The following is a 24703-nucleotide window of genomic DNA, read 5'->3' on the forward strand; positions in this document are numbered from 1 at the left end:
ATTTAGAGCAAGATATGATATCCCATCTCATTTCATAGATGAGAATCAAATACTAGATATTTGAATTATATGAATTATATACTCACTGCATTTCAGGCGATTAATTTCTTGATTTCCACGACTTTTTATCTGTCCATTGAGCATTTGAGTACAGAGGTGAATATTCTGAACACGTCTGTAAAAGATTATTAATAACAATTAATGAAATACTTAAATCAGATACCTTCAATATTATTTCATTATAACAGGAACACAGAAATAGCAACCGAACATCCCACAAATCACACCCCACAGTCTTAAAAATAATGAGAGTTTGAATAATTTATATTATGTCTAGAATACAAACATTTGGAACACTTTTTATCATAGATCTGCTTAACCAATGTTGACATATAACTAAAGAACTACGAATTCCACCTTTCAATTTGGTCTCGTGTCAGTGGTTCATGTATTGTGTATTGTCTGGATGAAATCAATGGAGACTAATTTTTCGTCATTGAAAGAATCTCATAGACTCGGTTCTCAAACTCCACAGTCCTCTTCTAAGATTCTTCAGTATCCATATTCCTTCGTTGAAATTCATCTAGGAAATGTAGAGAGTGAATGTTTACCTACGAGTTTGGTTATTCTAACAGTCTGCTCATCACATGGTCCTGATGATCTTTATATTGCAGTATCCCATTTACGGATAAAAACCATAATCAATAAATACCGTTGTCAAAACCTGAGATGTATTCACTTAGTCATATAGTTACTGAATATTTTAAAAAGCTAGCTAATGCTGTGATGGTTCGCTGCAAACTTATTCTGAAGGAACAAACTATTTCTATTTGTTCCTCAATTTTGTGAGGCTTTAGAGTTCGTTCATAGCACTAGTGGTAACAATCGACTCTGACATCTAAATTTACAGTAGGACAAGCTTATAAATAGCAACCGTTTTCTTTATTGACAAATGAAGATGGCTGTATAATTTCTTTTCTTCTTACTTGTTTCTCAGGGCAAGTGTATAGACACTGATAAAAAAGCAAGGGAAATTTTTAAAATGCAAGGGAATTTAAAATCCATTCGCTTACTCTTAAAAGCTAGATTAATTGCATGGATCTGGTTTTCTGTCTCGATCTTCCCTGAAAAACATGTAGCCATCGTCTAGTTCATAAGGTTTAATCATCTATACTAATCTTGCCCTGCCAGTTTTATTGCTACGAGGTCTGGTTTCTAGAAAAGACTTGTTCTGTTGCCTCTGTCAAATAAAGTATGCATGCTCTATGCATAAAGAATGAGTGCTTCCTTTATTTTTCCTTCCGTTTAATCTTGACCACAAAAAGTAGGCTAACTACTTGCCTTGATCAGCTGGCTATTTGTTATTGTTGTGGTTTCTGCTGCTGTAGTTCACTGTTTGGCCTCAGGCTGAGCCTCATCAATAATTTTTAGATAATAATACGAATTGTTTGCAGTTAAGTGACTAAGTAATGACTTCTCCATTGGCTCGTTAATTTGAAGAACAGCTAACGTTTCGAACGCTTTTGATAGTCCTTTGTGCTACTAATGAGCATTGACAATTCTAAAGAAGCTTTCACATTAGTCTCCAGAATACACCTAACTTCCTTTCTGCCATGGGGTACAGAGAAGAGAGACCACACAACCACACGCAGTGGTATGCAGGTCCAAAACTATGACTTTCAGTTTTAATATCACCCGTCGTCATGCTCTTTCTCTATCATAATGGATCTTTATCGGGGTGAGGGAGAGGAGTACTCAAAATTTTATCCGTTAAGGATTGCACTCAATAACTCCTACTCTCGTGGTCATAAAGGCTAGACTCAATAATATTTTTGAACTCGTTATTTCTTTTGCCTCAATAGAAGTTGATGTTCAGGACTCTGCTGAATCATTTGAATCACTTCGTTACTTTCATCAAACCAGCATGACGAAATAGTTTTGGCATTCAGATATGAGCAGTTCCCTATTTTCAATTGTTTTACATCTATTAGATTGCCTCTTTTGGACAGCCTGTTGAAATGGGTTAGCAGATTGTGTTAATTGATGTATGCTATATTTTCTCAGTAGCATAGATGAGAGATGGTGGAGACCAAATGTGTATGACTTACTGTGAAATACGTATTCTCAACCCATCAGAGATTCTATACCCTCTAGAGCCCACATGATTATGAGTAAATAGCATCTATATCTTCAGTGTAAGTTATAAAATATCAAAATATAAGGGAAAACATTCGGAGTGTGTTGCTTAAAACAGCCTGATAGATCATTTGTTTTTCTGCTGGTTGTTACCTCCAACTAATAGTATTAAATGCTGCATCCTGACACTACTTCGGCCTACCTAAAGTTTGTTGAAATGGGATCTCAGTATCAAGTAGGCCACGATTTCTATACATCGCGCTTGGATTCATTCATTGCTTAATCGCAAAAGAAGTATACACCAATCTATGTGTGTGTATTTTGTGCTTCTTCATGTTTTTTGTGCTTCTGCATGTTTTTTGTACTTTAATTTTTAGTTTCCTGCGTATTTTTGTATGATTCTGTATTTTCTGTGTTTTCATTAGATTTTGTTTTTATTTTTTATTGCTTATGTTTATATTTGCATATACTTACTGACAATCTGTCGTGGCATACTCGTCTAGAAAATCGCGGCACTCTCTGAAGTTATTTTGGGTTTCAATTATTTTACCAGCGCCTACAACTGACAACAATATGTAACCAATGAATGTACTGAATATAAAAAAATTGTGATATTTATGCATGTATCCATATACATACTCATATATATATATATATATATATATATATATATATATAATATATATATATATATATACATATATACAAAATAAGAAAATGGAGAAATACATCTAAATCAATTATCAACTACCAGATAATACCCAATCACATACTTTATTAAACCACTACATATGAACATTAAGGTCAAACATAATAATATAGAACAAAACAGTGTACATGAAGGAGTAATATGATACAATAAGTACAATATGTATAAGAGAATATAAATATAAATATAAACTAATCTTACAGCTGTTTCGGCCATGTAGATATGGGTGTCTCATTTTACTTATATTAGCCATGTGTGATAGGTCAATATGTAGTTATAAATGAGACATTTACAAAAATATCCCAAGGCCTCTTCGGAGATTATGAAATACAGACCAAATTAAATATACACCCATATAAGTGGGGTACATACCCATAATATATCATATATACATACATATGAGTGCATATACTCCTATATATATATCTATATCTATATATATATATATATATATATATATATATATAATATATATATATATATATATATATATATACATATACATAATAATATAAATAATATAAATCAATAAACATACATATGTTCCATATTCAATGTTACAGTTTTCAACTTAATATTATGATATTACAATGTAGAAAACATACACATATTAATACTCAAATGCAGATATACATAGTCAAGAGTACATTATATTAATTTATATTAATTTAGAAAATGTCATTAATGTTAACATCATTACTATTATCATTACCACTAATGCTACCAATATCATTATTCTTATTATTAGTAACACTAATACTAGCAAAACAATATAAAGATCACATTATTAGCAACATAATAGCAAAACCAAGAACAACAATAGTACTACAGTACCATGCAAAGCATTAAATATCTACATATACATACAAAATGAGAAATAAAAGCATTTTGTTTACATGATATTAAGTTCCACAGGTGTATAGATGTATATACGAGTGCAATTTATAATTTCAACTGTGACACAAAAACAGAATTACGTTCAGAAATAGTTAAGAATCGAACGCTAAAATATGATTGGCTTGTACATTTAAATTTAAATTACAATTGTCTTCTTTACGGTTGGTTTGTTAAGCAACATCCACACACGCACACTTGCAAACGTGCACCCACACGCACATACATAGACAAATCACAACATAAGAGATACCAGCCCCCCACACACACATGCTTACATACAAATCTACTCACATACAACCATAAAAATGCATACATGCAAGCACACAGACATCTATACCCAGTCGATGTACGTTATTATCATAAAATACATAATTAAAATAACACCCTATATTTCGTAAACAAATTATCGTGCCACTGAAACTTCTATATCATTACAATTTCGACTGTTTCTATTCAAATTTTCACTAATAAACCAGCACAGGCATGGGAAAACTATACCAACATAAACACACACACACACACACACACACACACACACACACACACATACACACACACACAGAGGCGGGGATAAATAAACATTTGTACATAAAAGTATTTAATGAATATTTTGCATAATTTAATCATTATATTTTTAAAAGAATTTCAACATTATCGATTCTTCAGTGCCTTAATCTTAAATGTTAATATTACAAAAACCTCACAGTTCACTGAGGGTTAAATAAGAATGTAAGTACATTCTTTTTATGATATTGATATACATCTATGAAACTTTGAAATGATTAAATTTATTTCAGTTCTTCTGATTTATGCTTTGTTGTATATAAAGTAGATAATATACGAGGAGTGTTCATCAAAGATTTCCCCTGACCCACTTCCCAAGGACTTGGATAGATGAAACTTGGTATAATTATTAGTCCTGCACTACATAGCCACCACCAATGGTGACACACTTCTCCCATCACTTTATGCAGCTGTGAAAACCTCACCTGTAAAAGTCGGTAGGTTGTATCTGGAACTAAGACTTTACCTCGGATATAAGTTCATCATCATCCGAAAAGTGTCTCCTGTTCAATGGTTGGAAAGCGGCGGAAGTCAGATGGTGCGCGATCGAGAGAGTAAGGGGGATGAGGAAGGATTTCATAGCGGCAGAAGTGTCCTTTCATCTGGGCAGCATGTGCATTGTGAACTGGGGTGTTGTCTTGGAGGAGGCGGACTCCTTTGCTCAGCATGCCGTGCCTTTCTGCTTTCATGGCGTCCTACAATTTCTGCAGCAGAGAAGCATAATATTGAGGTGCCCTTTGTCAGAAAATTTATCATCACTACTTCACGCTGGTCCCAAAAGACGGAGCATCAAATGGCCTGCTGAGAGTTGGGCACGAGCCTTCTTTAGAGGTGATGAATTATCATGCTTCCATTACTTCGCCTGGACTTTAGTTTCAGGATCATGTTTCACCCTGTGTGTTAAGTCTGCCGAAAAAGTCCTCGTTTTCTTGGCACATTGCCAAAAGAGCCTGGGAGCAATTGACTCGTTCCTGGTTCTGGAAAAGTGTGAGCATCCGGGGAATCCATGGTGCAGTCAATTTCCGCATGTACAAATGGTGATGAATGATTTTTTCCACGGACCGTACAGTTATCTTTACTTCTTGTGCTAGCTGCTGAATAGTTATGTAGCAGTCCTCCAAAATGGCAGCTTCCACTTTATGGATGGTGTCATCATCAACGGCGGAACGTGGTCGTCCAGGAATAGGAACAGTTTCCACCAATGTCCGACCACATTTGAACTGGTGATGCTAGTGCTTGACTACGTCGTATGATGGTGCATCGTCACCATAAACTTCTTTCATCTCATCGAAAGTCTCTTTTGGTGTACGACCTTTCAAGTATAAGAACATAATCACTGATCTGCATACAACTGCCCCCATTATAACACCTTAGTCCACTTCAGTAGCCATAACAAACAAACAAACAATGTGACATGTAGAGACACGTATAATTATATCTGTACAAGTTCCATTTCTCGCAATAACTGGAAGTGGATCAGGGTAAATTTTTAATGAACACCCCTCGTAATTACATGTCTTAGCATTAATCACTGTTTGATTTTGACATCCTAGATTTTGTCAGCTTCACTGTTAATTCTGACCTCGAGTGGCTGTGTGGTAAGTAGCTTGCTAACCAACCACATGGTTCCGGGTTCAGTCCCACTGCGTGGCATCTTGGGCAAGTGTCTTCTGCTATAGCCCCGGGTCGACCAATGCCTTGTGAGTGGATTTGGTAGACGGAAACTGAAAGAAGCCCGTCGTATATATGTATATATATATAAGTGTGTGCATGTGTTTGTGTGTCTGTGTTTGTCTCCCTAGCATTGCTTGACAACCGATGCTGGTGTGTTTACGTCCCCGTCACTTAGTGGTTCGGCAAAAGAGACCGATAGAATAAGTACTGGGCTTACAAAGAATAAGTCCCGGGGTCGATTTGCTCGACTAAAGGCGGTGCTCCAGCATGGCCGCAGTCAAATGACTGAAACAAGTAAAAGAGTAAAGAGAGTAAAGAGTATAACCAAGAATGCTATATTCAACTTCCCATTTATAGAGAATGAACTTTTGCATTTCCTACTGTAAATTTAAACTCACATTGATGAACTAAATCAAGAAGCCTCATCTTAACTGTTTGACCTACTAGAAATGGTAGCCATATCTCTCTGAAATGAACTTATTATATAGGATCACCTGAGGTACACTACGAATGTAAAAGTAGAGGTAGCCATACAAAGAACACCGGTATAAAAGGTATGTTCTATCATGGTGTTTTATTTGTCCGTCCATCAAAAGCAAATACATGAATATATACGTATATGTATATCCGTGCTTTTGTGATTGCGTGCGTTTTTCCTTTGTTTTACTTCTGTCGATTCATATTATACTTTAATCAAAATATATGAGATATATTATTTTCTTTATAAAATATGTAAATTTTGAAGCTACATCAAATCAATACATAGACGTTAACGAACAGTTTGTACCTACTCTGCAAGCACTTATATGCATGTGTAGTTTAGTCATAGCTAGTGGTTCAAATTTCAGCTTGCTAAGTGAATGGGTTCCTAGTAACTTATATGCGTGCCTAGCCTGCTCGTTGCTCATTGATCAAAATTCAAGAAACTGTTTGCTATTCAGTTTGTTCATATGAAGAACTGCTCGTATATGGTCACCCCAATTCATTCCCATTCTTTCTGCAGTCAGTAATAACACATTCTAATTTTACAAAAGATTTTCAAAATACTGTAGAAGTCGTTTCTTATACTCACTGACCATGCAATCAAATGGTTATTGTTATCAATATATAAGGGTCCACATACAGCATGGATAATGAATTGAAAGTTATCCGCTTATCGAAATTAAAGCTCCACTTGCTATCAAAATTTTTTAGTAGATCCCTAAAAATTCACAACTTTTTAATATCATACTTATGGTGATATATCAAAATCAAATGAACCAAGTGCAGTGAAAGGTAAGTGCTGTGGTGGTGGTAATGGTGGCGGTGATGACCATCGTGGGGATGATAGCGGTAATCGAGACGATGCTAGTAGAATCATATATTGGTGCTGGCAGATAAGATACTGGTGTGTTAAGTTGGTTGATGTAATTGGCAATATTGGAATATATACACATTTTTGAATTTACATGTAAATCAAAGCTTTTTATTATAGTCACTGATAATGTTATCAAACGAATATTGTTACCAAAAATAAATGTGACCTACATTCTTTAGTTCAAACAGGAGGTGTCCTCCTGGGGCTACAAACTACATTAGCATCCACCCTTAGGGGTTAGCCATATTTAAATGGCAAATATACGTCACGATGTGTTGCAGCTACTGTTTATAACTCGCTCTAAGATTTATTATTGCTTGTTTACACTTTTTCGATATCAGTGTCTTTACGATACTGGAAAAAGTATATGTATTTGTGAAGGGAACCTACTTTTCATGGACAACTGTGATTGTCACACGCCGATGACGGGTCAATACTCAGAAACTCGAGTCTGTGTGTATCATAAGTTGGAGACGGGAAGGATGGCTTCCCTTTGCAAATACTGATAGGGCACAGAAAGTGTGTCTATAGCCAGCTGGAGGAGGTGTCCTCCTGGGGCTACAAACTACAGTAGCATCCACCCTTAGTGGTTAGCCATATTTAAATGGCAAATATACGTTACGATGTGTTGCAGCTACTGTTTATAACTCGCTCTAAGATTTATTATTGAGTAAAAAGCTATCCACTTATAAGTATCAAAGGTCCAGAACTCTTACATCCCCCGCTTAGTGTTATTAACATATTACTTTTATCAACATGTTATCATCCAAAAGTGATTACAATAAATAGCTTCCATAGTGTTAGCAGTAATAATTTCTATTCTCGGCCTAAGAAATACGTTGTGTCCTTAAACAACGCACTTCATTTTATATAGCTCCAGTTCATTCAGCTAAAATGAGTAACTGCGTTACCTTGAAGGTTAAATCAGTAATGGACTGGTGTCCCATTCAGCGAGGGAGTTTTCTATTTTTAATCGCTTCAGCCTCACGAAAATCAGGATAAAATCCAATTTAAAGGGCCTATAGGTTCAAGGTACACTTTATCATCCTTTAAATTGATACATGCATACATACATGTATGTGTACATAAGTCCTTATTTACATTTATGTATGGCTATATGCAATTATGTATGTATATATATATATATATATATATATATATATATATATATATATTATATATATATATATATATATATATATATATATATATATTATATATATATATATATATATATATATATGTATAATTAATTAATAAGGGTGAGAGAATTAGATACTAATTTAATAGTATATCCATTCAACACCAAGTGGCCTAGTGCTCCGAGAAACCTGGATTATTATAATATTTTATAATATATTATAATATTTTTACAAAATAAATATAAGAGAGTGGTCACTATATGGCTCACTCTAGCACCAGTTAATCCAAAAGGTTTCAACCACTAAAAATACATGTTTCCCATGAAAGTCAGTACGATTGTTAGCTCACACGGACAGGGCAAATAAAAAATAACAAAAATACAGATTATTTTGGGACAATTGTTTCGCTATTAATGAATTAAATGTAATTTTACTTACAAAAAAATCCACTTGTAGCTCGTCGGCCAAAACTATCTGGATGAAATCCACTCAATCACACGCCAGATTTTACCATAACGATAAATACGCGTGCGGTTCAATTGATTACATCCGACGTTATAATTCAAATGCCCCAACTAACAGCGCGCCAAACTTTCACGGAAAACAAATACAGCATTTAGAAATAAATGCAGCATAATTATAATTAATTAATAAGGGTGAGAGAATTAGATACTAATTTAATAGTATATCCATTCAACACCAAGTGGCCTAGTGCTCCGAGAAACCTGGATTATTATAATATTTTATAATATATTATAATATTTTTACAAAATAAATATAAGAGAGTGGTCACTATATGGCTCACTCTAGCACCAGTTAATCCAAAAGGTTTCAACCACTAAAAATACATGTTTCCCATGAAAGTCAGTACGATTGTTAGCTCACACGGACAGGGCAAATAAAAAATAACAAAAATACAGATTATTTTGGGACAATTGTTTCGCAGCGAAACAATTGTCCCAAAATAATCTGTATTTTTGTTATTTTTTATTTGCCCTGTCCGTGTGAGCTAACAATCGTACTGACTTTCATGGGAAACATGTATTTTTAGTGGTTGAAACCTTTTGGATTAACTGGTGCTAGAGTGAGCCATATAGTGACCACTCTCTTATATTTATCATATATATGTATATATATATATATATGTAATATATATATATATATATATATGTATATATATATATATATATATATATATATATATATATATATATATGTATATATATATATATATATATATATAATATATATATATGTATACATATATATGCATACATATGTATATGTATATATGTGTGTGTGTGTATGTATATGTATATATATGCTCACCTTATAGTAGGCATGTATCTAAATTTTGTACGACTCTTACTCTATTTTTTAGTCCCACTCATACTTTCTTCCTCTTTTCTTTTTCTTGCTCCCCCTCTCTCTCACACATTTCTTGGCACTCTCTTTCTTTAACTCCCACTATTTCCCACTCGTTTATCTCCCCTGTACCTTTCCCTTTTTCTCTGATTTTTTTCTAATCCTTCAATCCTGCTACCCCAACCTCTCTCTCCTCCTTCCACGTGACCGGTGTCCGACCAGCTATGATCTTTCTTCTTTGGTCTGACTGCCGACCGTCAGCACCTCTTATGTCCATCTCCTATGTTCCTGCCTTTAGGCTTTCACTTCATACACGCAAGCTCAATTTGATTCGTTCTCAGTCGAAAGACACCTGCTGTTTCTTTTTGTAATTGTGTACCGTGATCTCCGTTTTTGTCTTAGTTGCCGTACACGTTCGATAGATTTCTTACAAAAAATTTAATGCTCTTATCTTAGTCTTTTTGGGGAGCAACCAGATCGGACTGTCTCAAGTGTAACTGCTTGAAACAGTAAGGACTTCTGGTAAACTTGACTGAAGAAAGAAGGCCACGAATAACCCGTCTTTTTTCCTGTCCTTCTGATTGTTGTTTCTCCAGTCTGCCTTTGCATCGTCTATCTGTCCGAATGTTTTATTGTCCTCTATTGCATTTTTGTTCTATATATATATATATATATATATACATACGAGAGAAGGTTTGAAAATGCAATTTAAAAGATGTTTATTATATATATATATATGTTTATTATATATATATATATATATGTTTATTATATATATATATATATATATATAGACCGGAGTAAACACATAAATGTGAAACAAGGTGGAAAAAAGAGTACTCAAATACCAGTGGTAGAGTAATATGCTTTATTTTAAGCAGCAGAAAATTCAACAAAATCTGTTACTCTGAGTTTCTCGTTGCCGTTCATCAGACAGTTCTTGCTAGAATGGAACATATATATTAATTCAATCTATACTCTTACAAACGCTACACCTTTAAAAAGAAATGGACTTGTTTGATTGGCCTTTAGAAAAAACGGTCAATCTTCGAGCGATAAACAAAAAGGTCAAAAATATATGTATATATATATAAAAACTTATAAAAATTATAAAATCCGAGGAAAATACCGAGGAAAAAACCTGTTGCCGTTAATGAAGACAGTACAATTAATGCATAGAAATTAAACCTGTTATAAATACTGCCAATACATATTTATATTAAAATCCACATATATATATCAACATACACAAAAGGATGCGCGTAAACGCCATACATACATATACAGACGTATGAATATGAATCTAAATTATACACATAAAAGCATGTGTACATATATTCACGCAAAACGTCTCGCACGCAAGCTAAAATTCATCTATGTAGCAATTCTCATATACTGAGCAAGGAGGGGGAACGAAAGAAAGGGAAAGAGAGAAAAAGGAACGAAGGAGGGGTGGGGAAAAAATTGGTGTGAAAATGCATTTGTAGCGATGTTATTTGGCATCTATAGAGGCCAGTATACATACACAAGTTTGAATCGATACATATACATACCGTCGTGTGTATGCGTGCTTAAGCACAAGCATACTTTCACTTACACATACACAGATACGTATGCTTACAAATACATATGCTTTGCTATACACAAACTTATATAAACATTCTAAATTTGACAACATTGCTTTTTTTATATAAAAAAACATTGCTTTTAAAATTCGGTGCATTAATAAAAATATATACGAAAGACCTATAAAATAAAATATAACATCCTATTTTGGGTCATTTATAAATAATCAAGGTATATAAATAATCAAGGTAATCTTATGCAATACAATAACATGAAAACAAAGTTTGTAGGTTTTTCCTAATATATATGTAGAAACAATAAGACTTTGCTATAGGTCCGTTGCAGCGCTCAGAGTCAAAATCAAAATCAAAAAATCAAAATACAAAATATATACTCTATCCATATGGTATATTTATATTCGACATTTTAAATTAGCCTTGTGCCTACATAAGTTCATTAATTCACTTCTTTGATTCAAAGAATTATTGTCTTTGAATAATATATGCATTTTTTCTAATAAGCAAAGCTGCACTTGAAATTATATTTGTAAGCTCCATGCCTGTATGGTGCCGCCCTGTCCAGAATGCTCCATGTCACGTTGAAAGGTGGGGCTTCCTTTCTTTTAGTTCCCAGACATATTTTGCTAGGCTGGTTTTCTTTCTATTCTCTGGGTATTTAAAAGAATTCTTATGAGAATAAAATCTTGTTTTAAATGAATTTTCTGAAGCCCCTGTGTATGTCTTGTATTCTGATGAGCCTTCCACTTGCACCTTGGCTCTATAAACTACTCCTTTCACTAGACATTTCCCTTCTAACGGACAGGAGCTTTCGTTTTTGCAATTACATTTCTTAATGGGCTCGGCACCATGTCTAATCTCAATTAGCTTCCTATTATGTTGGCTAATGTAAGAGGCGAAATTTCTGCAACAAGAATAGCTAACCTTCAGGGTTCTTCTATTAAATATTCTGTAGAATTTATGACCCTGCCTAAAATGCTTAGAGACTAATCTCAAAAATTCCTTACCTATATTAGTCTTTACGGCCAAATTGAAAGCCGGGTTGAACCACAAAACTTTCCTAGTCCTAGTTCTTCGTGCAGCATTATTATTAGCATTAAGCTGGTTGAACTGGATCTTCTCCGAGAATCCACTATTCTTTAATGCGCTATCGTAATAAGGTGCAGCATTATGGAATGCTGGCAGCATTCCATAATGCTGCACCTTATTACGATAGCGCATTAAAGAATAGTGGATTCTCGGAGAAGATCCAGTTCAACCAGCTTAATGCTAATAATAATGCTGCACGAAGAACTAGGACTAGGAAAGTTTTGTGGTTCAACCCGGCTTTCAATTTGGCCGTAAAGACTAATATAGGTAAGGAATTTTTGAGATTAGTCTCTAAGCATTTTAGGCAGGTCATAAATTCTACAGAATATTTAATAGAAGAACCCTGAAGGTTAGCTATTCTTGTTGCAGAAATTTCGCCTCTTACATTAGCCACATAATAGGAAGCTAATTGAGATTAGACATGGTGCCGAGCCCATTAAGAAATGTAATTGCAAAAACGAAAGCTCCTGTCCGTTAGAAGGGAAATGTCTAGTGAAAGGAGTAGTTTATAGAGCCAAGGTGCAAGTGGAAGGCTCATCAGAATACAAGACATACACAGGGGCTTCAGAAAATTCATTTAAAACAAGATTTTATTCTCATAAGAATTCTTTTAAATACCCAGAGAATAGAAAGAAAACCAGCCTAGCAAAATATGTCTGGGAACTAAAAGAAAAGGAAGCCCCACCTTTCAACGTGACATGGAGCATTCTGGACAGGGCGGCACCATACAGGCATGGAGCTTACAAATATAATTTCAAGTGCAAGCTTTGCTTATTAGAAAAATGCATATATTATTCAAAGACAATAATTCTTTGAATCAAAGAAGTGAATTAATGAACTTATGTAGGCACAAGGCTAAATTTAAAATGTCGAATATAAATATACCATATGGATAGAGTATATATTTTGTATTTTGATTTTTGATTTTGATTTTGACTCTTGAGCGCTGCAACGGACCTATAGCAAAGTCTTATTGTTTCTACATATATATTAGGAAAAACCTACAAACTTTGTTTTCATGTTATTGTATTGCATAAGATTACCTTGATTATTTATATTACCTTGATTATTTATAAATGACCCAAAATAGGATGTTATATTTTATTTTATAGGTCTTTCGTATATATTTTTATTAATGCACCGAATTTTTAAAAGCAAGTTTTTTTATATAAAAAAAGCAATGTTGTCAAATTTAGAATGTTTATATAAGTTTGTGTATAGCAAAGCATATGTATTTGTAAGCATACGTATCTGTGTATGTGTAAGTGAAAGTATGCTTGTGCTTAAGCACGCATACACACGACGGTATGTATATGTATCGATTCAAACTTGTGTATGTATACTGGCCTCTATAGATGCCAAATAACATCGCTACAAATTTTTTTCCCCACCCCTCCTTCGTTCCTTTTTCTCTCTTTCCCTTTCTTTCGTTCCCCCTCCTTGCTCAGTATATGAGAATTGCTACATAGATGAATTTTAGCTTGCGTGCGAGACGTTTTGCGTGAATATATGTACACATGCTTTTATGTGTATAATTTAGATTCATATTCATACGTCTGTATATGTATGTATGGCGTTTACGCGCATCCTTTTGTGTATGTTGATATATATATGTGGATTTTAATATAAATATGTATTGCAGTATTTATAACAGGTTTAATTTCTATGCATTAATTTGTACTGTCTTCATTAACGGCAACAGGTTTTTTCCTCGGTATTTTCCTCGGATTTTATAATTTTTATAAGTTTTTATTATATATATATATATATATGTTTATTATATATATATATATATATATATAGACGGAGTAAACACATAATGTGAAACAAGGTGGAAAAAAGAGTACTCAAATACCAGTGGTAGAGTAATATGCTTTATTTTAAGCAGCAGAAAATTCAACAAAATCTGTTACTCTGAGTTTCTCGTTGCCGTTCATCAGACAGTTCTTGCTAGAATGGAACATATATATTAATTCAATCTATACTCTTACAAACGCTACACCTTTAAAAAGAAATGGACTTGTTTGATTGGCCCTTTAGAAAAAACGGTCAATCTTCGAGCGATAAACAAAAAGGTCAAAAATATATGTATATATATATAAAAACTTATAAAAATTATAAAATCCGAGGAAAATACCGAGGAAAAAACCTGTTGCCGTTAATGAAGACAGTACAATTAATGCATAGAAATTAAACCTGTTATAAATACTGCAATACATATTTATATTAAAATCCACATATATATATCAACATACACAAAAGGATGCGCGTAAACGCCATACATACATATACAGACGTATGAATATGAATCTAAATTATACACATAAAAGCATGTGTACATATATTCACGCAAAACGTCTCGCACGCAAGCTAAAATTCATCTATGTAGCAATTCTCATATACTGAGCAAGGAGGGGGAACGAAAGAAAGGGAAAGAGAGAAAAAGGAACGAAGGAGGGGTGGGGAAAAAAATTTGTAGCGATGTTATTTGGCATCTATAGAGGCCAGTATACATACACAAGTTTGAATCGATACATATACATACCGTCGTGTGTATGCGTGCTTAAGCACAAGCATACTTTCACTTACACATACACAGATACGTATGCTTACAAATACATATGCTTTGCTATACACAAACTTATATAAACATTCTAAATTTGACAACATTGCTTTTTTTATATAAAAAAACATTGCTTTTAAAATTCGGTGCATTAATAAAAATATATACGAAAGACCTATAAAATAAAATATAACATCCTATTTTGGGTCATTTATAAATAATCAAGGTAATATAAATAATCAAGGTAATCTTATGCAATACAATAACATGAAAACAAAGTTTGTAGGTTTTTCCTAATATATATGTAGAAACAATAAGACTTTGCTATAGGTCCGTTGCAGCGCTCAAGAGTCAAAATCAAAATCAAAAAATCAAAATACAAAATATATACTCTATCCATATGGTATATTTATATTCGACATTTTAAATTTAGCCTTGTGCCTACATAAGTTCATTAATTCACTTCTTTGATTCAAAGAATATTGTCTTTGAATAATATATGCATTTTTTCTAATAAGCAAAGCTTGCACTTGAAATTATATTTGTAAGCTCCATGCCTGTATGGTGCCGCCCTGTCCAGAATGCTCCATGTCACGTTGAAAGGTGGGGCTTCCTTTCTTTTAGTTCCCAGACATATTTTGCTAGGCTGGTTTTCTTTCTATTCTCTGGGTATTTAAAAGAATTCTTATGAGAATAAAATCTTGTTTTAAATGAATTTTCTGAAGCCCCTGTGTATGTCTTGTATTCTGATGAGCCTTCCACTTGCACCTTGGCTCTATAAACTACTCCTTTCACTAGACATTTCCCTTCTAACGGACAGGAGCTTTCGTTTTTGCAATTACATTTCTTAATGGGCTCGGCACCATGTCTAATCTCAATTAGCTTCCTATTATGTTGGCTAATGTAAGAGGCGAAATTTCTGCAACAAGAATAGCTAACCTTCAGGGTTCTTCTATTAAATATTCTGTAGAATTTATGACCCTGCCTAAAATGCTTAGAGACTAATCTCAAAAATTCCTTACCTATATTAGTCTTTACGGCCAAATTGAAAGCCGGGTTGAACCACAAAACTTTCCTAGTCCTAGTTCTTCGTGCAGCATTATTATTAGCATTAAGCTGGTTGAACTGGATCTTCTCCGAGAATCCACTATTCTTTAATGCGCTATCGTAATAAGGTGCAGCATTATGGAATGCTGGCAGCATTCCATAATGCTGCACCTTATTACGATAGCGCAATTAAAGAATAGTGGATTCTCGGAGAAGATCCAGTTCAACCAGCTTAATGCTAATAATAATGCTGCACGAAGAACTAGGACTAGGAAAGTTTTGTGGTTCAACCCGGCTTTCAATTTGGCCGTAAAGACTAATATAGGTAAGGAATTTTTGAGATTAGTCTCTAAGCATTTTAGGCAGGGTCATAAATTCTACAGAATATTTAATAGAAGAACCCTGAAGGTTAGCTATTCTTGTTGCAGAAATTTCGCCTCTTACATTAGCCAACATAATAGGAAGCTAATTGAGATTAGACATGGTGCCGAGCCCATTAAGAAATGTAATTGCAAAAACGAAAGCTCCTGTCCGTTAGAAGGGAAATGTCTAGTGAAAGGAGTAGTTTATAGAGCCAAGGTGCAAGTGGAAGGCTCATCAGAATACAAGACATACACAGGGGCTTCAGAAAATTCATTTAAAACAAGATTTTATTCTCATAAGAATTCTTTTAAATACCCAGAGAATAGAAAGAAAACCAGCCTAGCAAAATATGTCTGGGAACTAAAAGAAAAGGAAGCCCCACCTTTCAACGTGACATGGAGCATTCTGGACAGGGCGGCACCATACAGGCATGGAGCTTACAAATATAATTTCAAGTGCAAGCTTTGCTTATTAGAAAAATGCATATATTATTCAAAGACAATAATTCTTTGAATCAAAGAAGTGAATTAATGAACTTATGTAGGCACAAGGCTAAATTTAAAATGTCGAATATAAATATACCATATGGATAGAGTATATATTTTGTATTTTGATTTTTGATTTTGATTTTGACTCTTGAGCGCTGCAACGGACCTATAGCAAAGTCTTATTGTTTCTACATATATATTAGGAAAAACCTACAAACTTTGTTTTCATGTTATTGTATTGCATAAGATTACCTTGATTATTTATATTACCTTGATTATTTATAAATGACCCAAAATAGGATGTTATATTTTATTTTATAGGTCTTTCGTATATATTTTTATTAATGCACCGAATTTTTAAAAGCAATGTTTTTTTATATAAAAAAAGCAATGTTGTCAAATTTAGAATGTTTATATAAGTTTGTGTATAGCAAAGCATATGTATTTGTAAGCATACGTATCTGTGTATGTGTAAGTGAAAGTATGCTTGTGCTTAAGCACGCATACACACGACGGTATGTATATGTATCGATTCAAACTTGTGTATGTATACTGGCCTCTATAGATGCCAAATAACATCGCTACAAATTTTTTTCCCCACCCCTCCTTCGTTCCTTTTTCTCTCTTTCCCTTTCTTTCGTTCCCCCTCCTTGCTCAGTATATGAGAATTGCTACATAGATGAATTTTAGCTTGCGTGCGAGACGTTTTGCGTGAATATATGTACACATGCTTTTATGTGTATAATTTAGATTCATATTCATACGTCTGTATATGTATGTATGGCGTTTACGCGCATCCTTTTGTGTATGTTGATATATATATGTGGATTTTAATATAAATATGTATTGCAGTATTTATAACAGGTTTAATTTCTATGCATTAATTTGTACTGTCTTCATTAACGGCAACAGGTTTTTTCCTCGGTATTTTCCTCGGATTTTATAATTTTTATAAGTTTTTATATATATATACATATATTTTTGACCTTTTTGTTTATCGCTCGAAGATTGACCGTTTTTTCTAAAGGGCCAATCAAACAAGTCCATTTCTTTTTAAAGGTGTAGCGTTTGTAAGAGTATAGATTGAATTAATATATATGTTCCATTCTAGCAAGAACTGTCTGATGAACGGCAACGAGAAACTCAGAGTAACAGATTTTGTTGAATTTTCTGCTGCTTAAAATAAAGTATATATATATATATATATATATATATATATATATATATATATATATAGAGAGAGAGAGAGAGAGAGAGAAAGTAAAGTCTAATTTCCAACGTAAAGTGGCAGTCCTGATTTGGACAGTGTTACTACCTTTTTTAGCCTCGGGAGGGGACAGAAAGGTTCCTAGTTTTAAAAGATTGCGAAAAGCCTGACTGGAGGCTCATCCTTCCGAGTTCTTTTACAGGGTTGAGAAAAGCTGAAAGACCACTTCAATAAATGCGTGAATCTGGGAGGAGAATATGTTGAATAATCACCTCCACTTGATTTTCTTTTACCCAAAACCAGGAACTTTTCTGCATCCACGCGGATATTTACTTTTGTATACATGTAAATGCTCTTGAATTTGTATGTGTACAACATAGGTTTATGTAAATGAAGTTTATGTAAATTGATGACCAAACATTTTTGCGCGCTAATAAACTTTATTGCACGAAAAGATAGCTTAAACTATGCTCTAAATGGAGGTGTAGTCAAATCCTATGTTATTGACTCAACCATGTTTTAAAATAAGTCGAAAAGTAAGCTACTATAAATCGGCACGAAATTTCCGGACAACCCAATATTGTAAAAAGGATTTTAAATGAATTGAAATATACAATCGAAAAATTACAAAGCAAAATTTGAACGATTAAAAAATTATTACTTAAAAACCAACGAAAATAAAATAAAATAAATAATTAAAAAATTAATAATGAAAAATTGAATCTAAAAGCAATGAAAAATAAATTTAAATTAAATCGAAATTTCCCGTAACACATTAAAAGAAACCACGCACTCATGAATAATGCACACACGCATACGCCCACACACATTGCATACACATATATGTATACACACATGCATATATATTTGCACTTATACATACATTTATACGCTTACACATAATTATGTTTACGCTCACCTTCCCATATATATATATATATCATAAACTCCTATATATATATATATACATACATATATATATATATATATATATATTATATATATATATATATATATATAATATTATATATATTATATATATATATATGTGGGTGGGGTCTACTCCTAAGTAAAGATTAAAATGAAAATGAAAAATAAAAAATGAAAAATATATAAGAGCATGTAAAAATATATATAAAGGATCACAATATACGAGGAGGCGGGCAGGTAGCAAAGACTTCATTTTTAGCATTTAAACATGTAGTGGAGTCCAATGAGTTCCGTCGTTGGGGTGGCACATTTCTGTACTGCAGATCTCGCAATTTCTGCTCCGTTGGCATAAGTTTTGTCCTTTGCCAAGATTTTCCAGTAGATGGTGTGATGTGATGTTTTTCTCTTTCAAGTTCTGTATGTAGTACAGAGGCTTGTTCTCCGTTTGCTTCACAGTCAATATTTCTCTCTCTCTATCTATCTCTTTCTCATACACACAAACACACACACATACGTACATATTGCATACGTATGTGTATGTTGAATATATATGTATATTATATATAATATAGTATATATATATATATACTATATATATATACAGTGATGTCGTTCAGTACGAGTTTAATTCGTTCCATGACCGAGCTCGTTTCAAAGTTTACTCGTTTTCCAAATCAATTTTCCCCATTGAATTAGGATATAAATAATCCGTTCCAGTCCCCAAAAACCACTAATGGGTTTTAAAACAGAAAAAGTGAATTTTCAAGGAAAATAACAATCTAAAAACATAAAAGAGAACGCAAAAGGAATATGTAAACTGGTTTAATTAATTTAATTACTTTAAAAGTGGGACGATTTGTGCACGAGAAAGACGATGGTGTGGGGAGGAGGATCATCGTTTAAGAGTTCAGGAAGAACAATTTCTGGCGTTCACTCTCTCTCTCTCTCTCTCTCTCTCTCTCTATCTATCTATCTATCTATCTATCTATCTATTTCTATCTCTATCTCTATCTCTCTTCGCTTAATTTAGGCTTTCTTCACTTTTCACGATTGCAGGTCATTTCATTAGAAAAATATCGAGAGAAGTCTGCCTATTGCTGCCTTTCAAAATGTTACGAAAATGTGCCAGAGCAGTGTTATTAAATAAAGCATTTCCACGACCCGTAGATACTTTCTCAGGATGATTTTTTTCTACTAATTCAGAAACATACTGCTACGTTGCCAACACTAACTTTACGTCACTCGCAGAGATAGCCTTCTTTGTTACAATGTCCTCATCTGGGAACCGATCTCTTCCACCGCATCCGAACGCTGCTGCACCTGAAATTGTAGGAGTTCATCTGTCGTCAGCTCTTCTGAGTGTTCCTCGATGAGATCATTAATATTCCCATCGTTAACCTCGAGGCCCATGGACTTGCCCACATACACTATCTCCTCGACCACAGGTGTTTCAGACTCAAACCCTCGATGTCAGGACACAGCTTCCACTATGTAGAATTTAGCGTTCCCTTCCAGGCCATATCGATGATTTTCAGGAAGTTAATAATGTTGTAGTGCTCTATCCAAAACTCAAGAAGGGATAGATTTATATTTTCAATGACTTTCAAGTACCAACGACACAGGTGTACAATTTCTTATAATTAGAAATCACCTGCAGGTTCGTGGGCTACAAGGTAGGGGTGGTGTTCCGTAAAAAGTACAAAACTTTTATGAATTTAAATTCATCCAGGATATCATATACGAGGTTAGGAGGATGAGCAGGAGCATTGTCGAGGAGTAGGAGGGCCTTGAGAGAAGGATAGTTCTCCAGAAAGTACTTTTTCACTGCTCGTCCGAAGATAAGGTTAACCCATTTGGTGACCCAGTCCTTAACGTTTACCCCCCACATGACCCACAACTTCTACTTCAGGATTTTGTGCGACTTCAACGCCGAGGCTCGTACAGCACATTACTCGTACAAAGGTGCGCTCGTACTGCGATATATATATATATATATATATATATATATATATATATATATATATATATATATATATAATATATATATAATATATATATATATATATATATATATATAAAATATTATTAGAGACAAAACCACTATTTGCAAAACAAACAAGGAAAGACTTAATCAATACATAAAATTTTAATAAATAGTCAAAAAAACCGCCACTACAATCGTTTCTTGTCTTGATCGACAATCTTCAGGTGGACTTCCAATAATTCAGTGTCAAATTGACACTGAATTATTGGAAGTCCACCTGAAGATTGTCGATCAAGACAAGAAACGATTGTAGTGGCGGTTTTTTTTGACTATTTATTAAAATTTTATGTATTGATTAAGTCTTTCCTTGTTTGTTTTGTAAAATAGTGGTTTTGTCTCTAATAATATTTTATAATATTTTACTATAAAATCGATTTAATCCTAAATCTGATTTTTTTATCCCTGTAAATTTGGATTTATTCCCTAATATTTATTATATATATATATATATATATAATATATATATATATATATATATGTATATATATATATTATATATATATATATATATATATATATGTATATATGTGTATATATGTATATATATATATATATATATATATATATATATATATATATAATATATATAATATATATATATATATATATATATATATATATATATATATATATATACATAAATGCATGCTTGTGTATATGCATATGTATGTAATGTATAAATATATACATAATTTTTTTATCTTTTACCTGTTTGTCATTAGACTGCGACCAAGCTGGGGAATGCACCACCTTGAAAATATTTTAGTTTGATGAATCGTTCCCAGTACTTATATTTTGTTAAGCCTGACAATTATGCTATCTTTTGCCGAACCGCTCAGTTATTTGTCAAGGTTAACCGCTCGTTAACTGTCAAGCCCTAGTAAAAGATAAAGAATCATGAAGACACGCACATACACGCGCACACACGCGCACACACACACGCACACACACACGCACACACACACACACGACTGCTTTCTTTTAGTTTCCGTCTACACGATCGCCTCACAAGGGTTTGGTAGGCCTAGCCCAAGCCTATAGTCGAAGACACTTGTCCAAGGTGCCACGCATTGGCACTGAACCTTGAACCATGTAGCTGTGAAGCAAGCTCCTAACCACACAGCCACGCCTGTGATATATCTATATCTATGTATATATATATATATATATATATATATATATATATTAATAATATATTATTATTAATATTAGGAAATCAATATCAAAACTCCTCAGAAAGATATACACGTCTGAAAAATAGTTGTTGTATTAAAAATATATAAATAAATATAAATATGTATAAAAATATATGTATAAGTATAAATATATAATGTATATAACAGTTTAAAAGTTTTGAATTAATTATTTAAAGCATATTACGATCGTTTCACAGAAGAGTTGTCCCTATAACGAAATCCTATATTGATAAGCATTTATAGACAACACCTCTACTCTTCAGAGATATAAAATTTGAATTCTGTATAACATATCGAATGACAGTTTTTTTTAAAATTTGAGGTAAAACTATAAAATAGTGTTTATTTGAAAGGTAAATTAAAAATTATAAATTACTACTTTTGATGAGAGTCTTTAAATCCATATATACATATTCGGTTTGTCAAAAGTTACCAGACAGTAAATCAAAATTCCTTGAGTACTATCTGTAATTCGGTATTGACTCGAATAGAGAAAATGTGTCAATCAAGGACTTCAGCTTGAGCAATTTTTATGACGTTTCATATTTAGATGCTTTTATTAAATTCATTCAATTCTTAAACATAAATATATCTTAAAATTAAATGGTTTTGATGTACTGACAGGTGAGTTTTGGCCAACCCTGTATATGTGTGTGTGTGTTGCGTGTATATACATATATCTTTAAATCAAGTCATGTTTCTTAAGTCTTGTGATACATGAGGCTCAATCCAGCAATTAATCTGAAAACTAGCTAAATACTTAACATTAGCTTAGCTCGTTTAGGTCTAAGTTCAAAACCTTTACTTTTAAGGCATTTATTATGATCACTTCAATTTCTATCATTCTCTGATGAAAATATAATTAAACCTAAAAAATGTCTGACAACACTCGGAAAACATAAATTTCAAATTTATATATTCTGTTATATCCGATTCTACGGACAATGAAATATATAATAGAATAGTTACTAAACTGGGAAGACTGCTGACTAAAGTGTTTCTCTACCCAAGAATTACTATGAACAGAAAAGTAAATTATATAATTTGCATTCACTTTTGCATATTAACTAAATACAATACTGCAAGATTATATTAGCGATGTCCTTTCCATCAAAACTGCAGGACAAATTCTCCAATAAGGATAAATATGTAAAAACAAAAACACGGATATAAGAAGCCTTTTGTGGAAAGGTTTCTTGCATACTATTTTTGACTAACACCACTTCTTACCAATTATATTCTATTCAAAATACAACAGCTAGATATCTTAGCGTTTACTACAAAATAGCATCAGGCGTCAGCTAAAACGTCATGCGGATAATTATTCAAGAAGTAAAGTGGTGAATGCAGATTTGTTAGCCTGGGTGTGTGCGTATGAGTGTGTATGTCTGTGAGTGACTCTCTCACTGTATATATATATATATATATATATATATATATATATATATATATAATATATATATATATATATATATATATATATACTGACATGCACATATTTGAACATATACATATATATGTATATATAGGTATACATTTATATACATATATACATGTATATATGTATGTGTGTATGTATATATATATATATATGTATATATATATATATATATATATATAAATATAAATATACACACACACACTAACACATACATACGAACATATGTCTGTGCTTATTTGTGTGTGTGTGTGTGTGTGAGTTGAGACTTGGAAATTAAATAAAATTCAACGTACCTGCAAAAAGCAGAAACGGCGCAAGGAAAACAAAATTCATTCTTGAAATCATCGTTCAACCACGAAACAGCAAGTCTTCCCCCAGGTACCTTATTTATGTACCTGTATATAATGACGTATCAGTGTATACACTACACCTAAAGCGTATATAGTATTTAAAGCAATTCTTCTCCAAATGCAGCCAATGGTGATTACTTGTGAAATGAACGCTCCTCTATGAATATCCTTCTCATAAAATAAATTCAAGCTTTGTTTAATTCAGCACTGCTATGACACAATTGATTTCCTTGCTTTTTTTTCCGCTTCACTTCATACAGTGTTTGTTTCGTGACTGCATGTTTATTCATGCAAACTACCCTAACTTTACATCCTTTTACACCAGCTGAATTGTGTGCGCGCGCGCGTGTGTGTATGTGTGTGTGTGTGTGTGTGTGTGTGTGCGCGCGCGTACGCGCAAGTATTTCTTTTTTCTAACCGGTTATATTTGCAGATCGGAACGCGCAATGGCCCAGTGGTTAGGGCAGCGGACTCGCGGTCGTAGGATCGCGGTTTCGATTCCCAGACCGGGCGTTGTGAGTGTTTATTGAGCGAAAACACCTAAAGCTCCACGAGGCT

General features: G+C 33.2%; 1 protein-coding gene across 1 annotated transcript in view; it reads right to left on the bottom strand.

Annotated features, from left to right (window-relative positions):
• The window catches only part of LOC115213072, an 81654-nt gene extending 57197 nt beyond the window's left edge, over window positions 1-24457 (bottom strand). The window contains exons 1-3 of the mRNA XM_029781982.2: window positions 24089-24457; window positions 2611-2698; window positions 87-175 (exon numbers count right to left, since the gene is read on the bottom strand). Of these exons, the coding sequence (XP_029637842.1) occupies window positions 87-175; window positions 2611-2698; window positions 24089-24140 (229 nt within the window). The 5' untranslated portion in view covers window positions 24141-24457. The remainder of the gene's footprint in view (window positions 1-86; window positions 176-2610; window positions 2699-24088) is intronic.
• Window positions 24458-24703: the final 246 nt, after the last annotated feature.

This window comes from Octopus sinensis, linkage group LG6, assembly GCF_006345805.1.
Source record: "Octopus sinensis linkage group LG6, ASM634580v1, whole genome shotgun sequence".
Classification (NCBI taxonomy): Eukaryota; Metazoa; Mollusca; class Cephalopoda; order Octopoda; family Octopodidae; genus Octopus; species Octopus sinensis.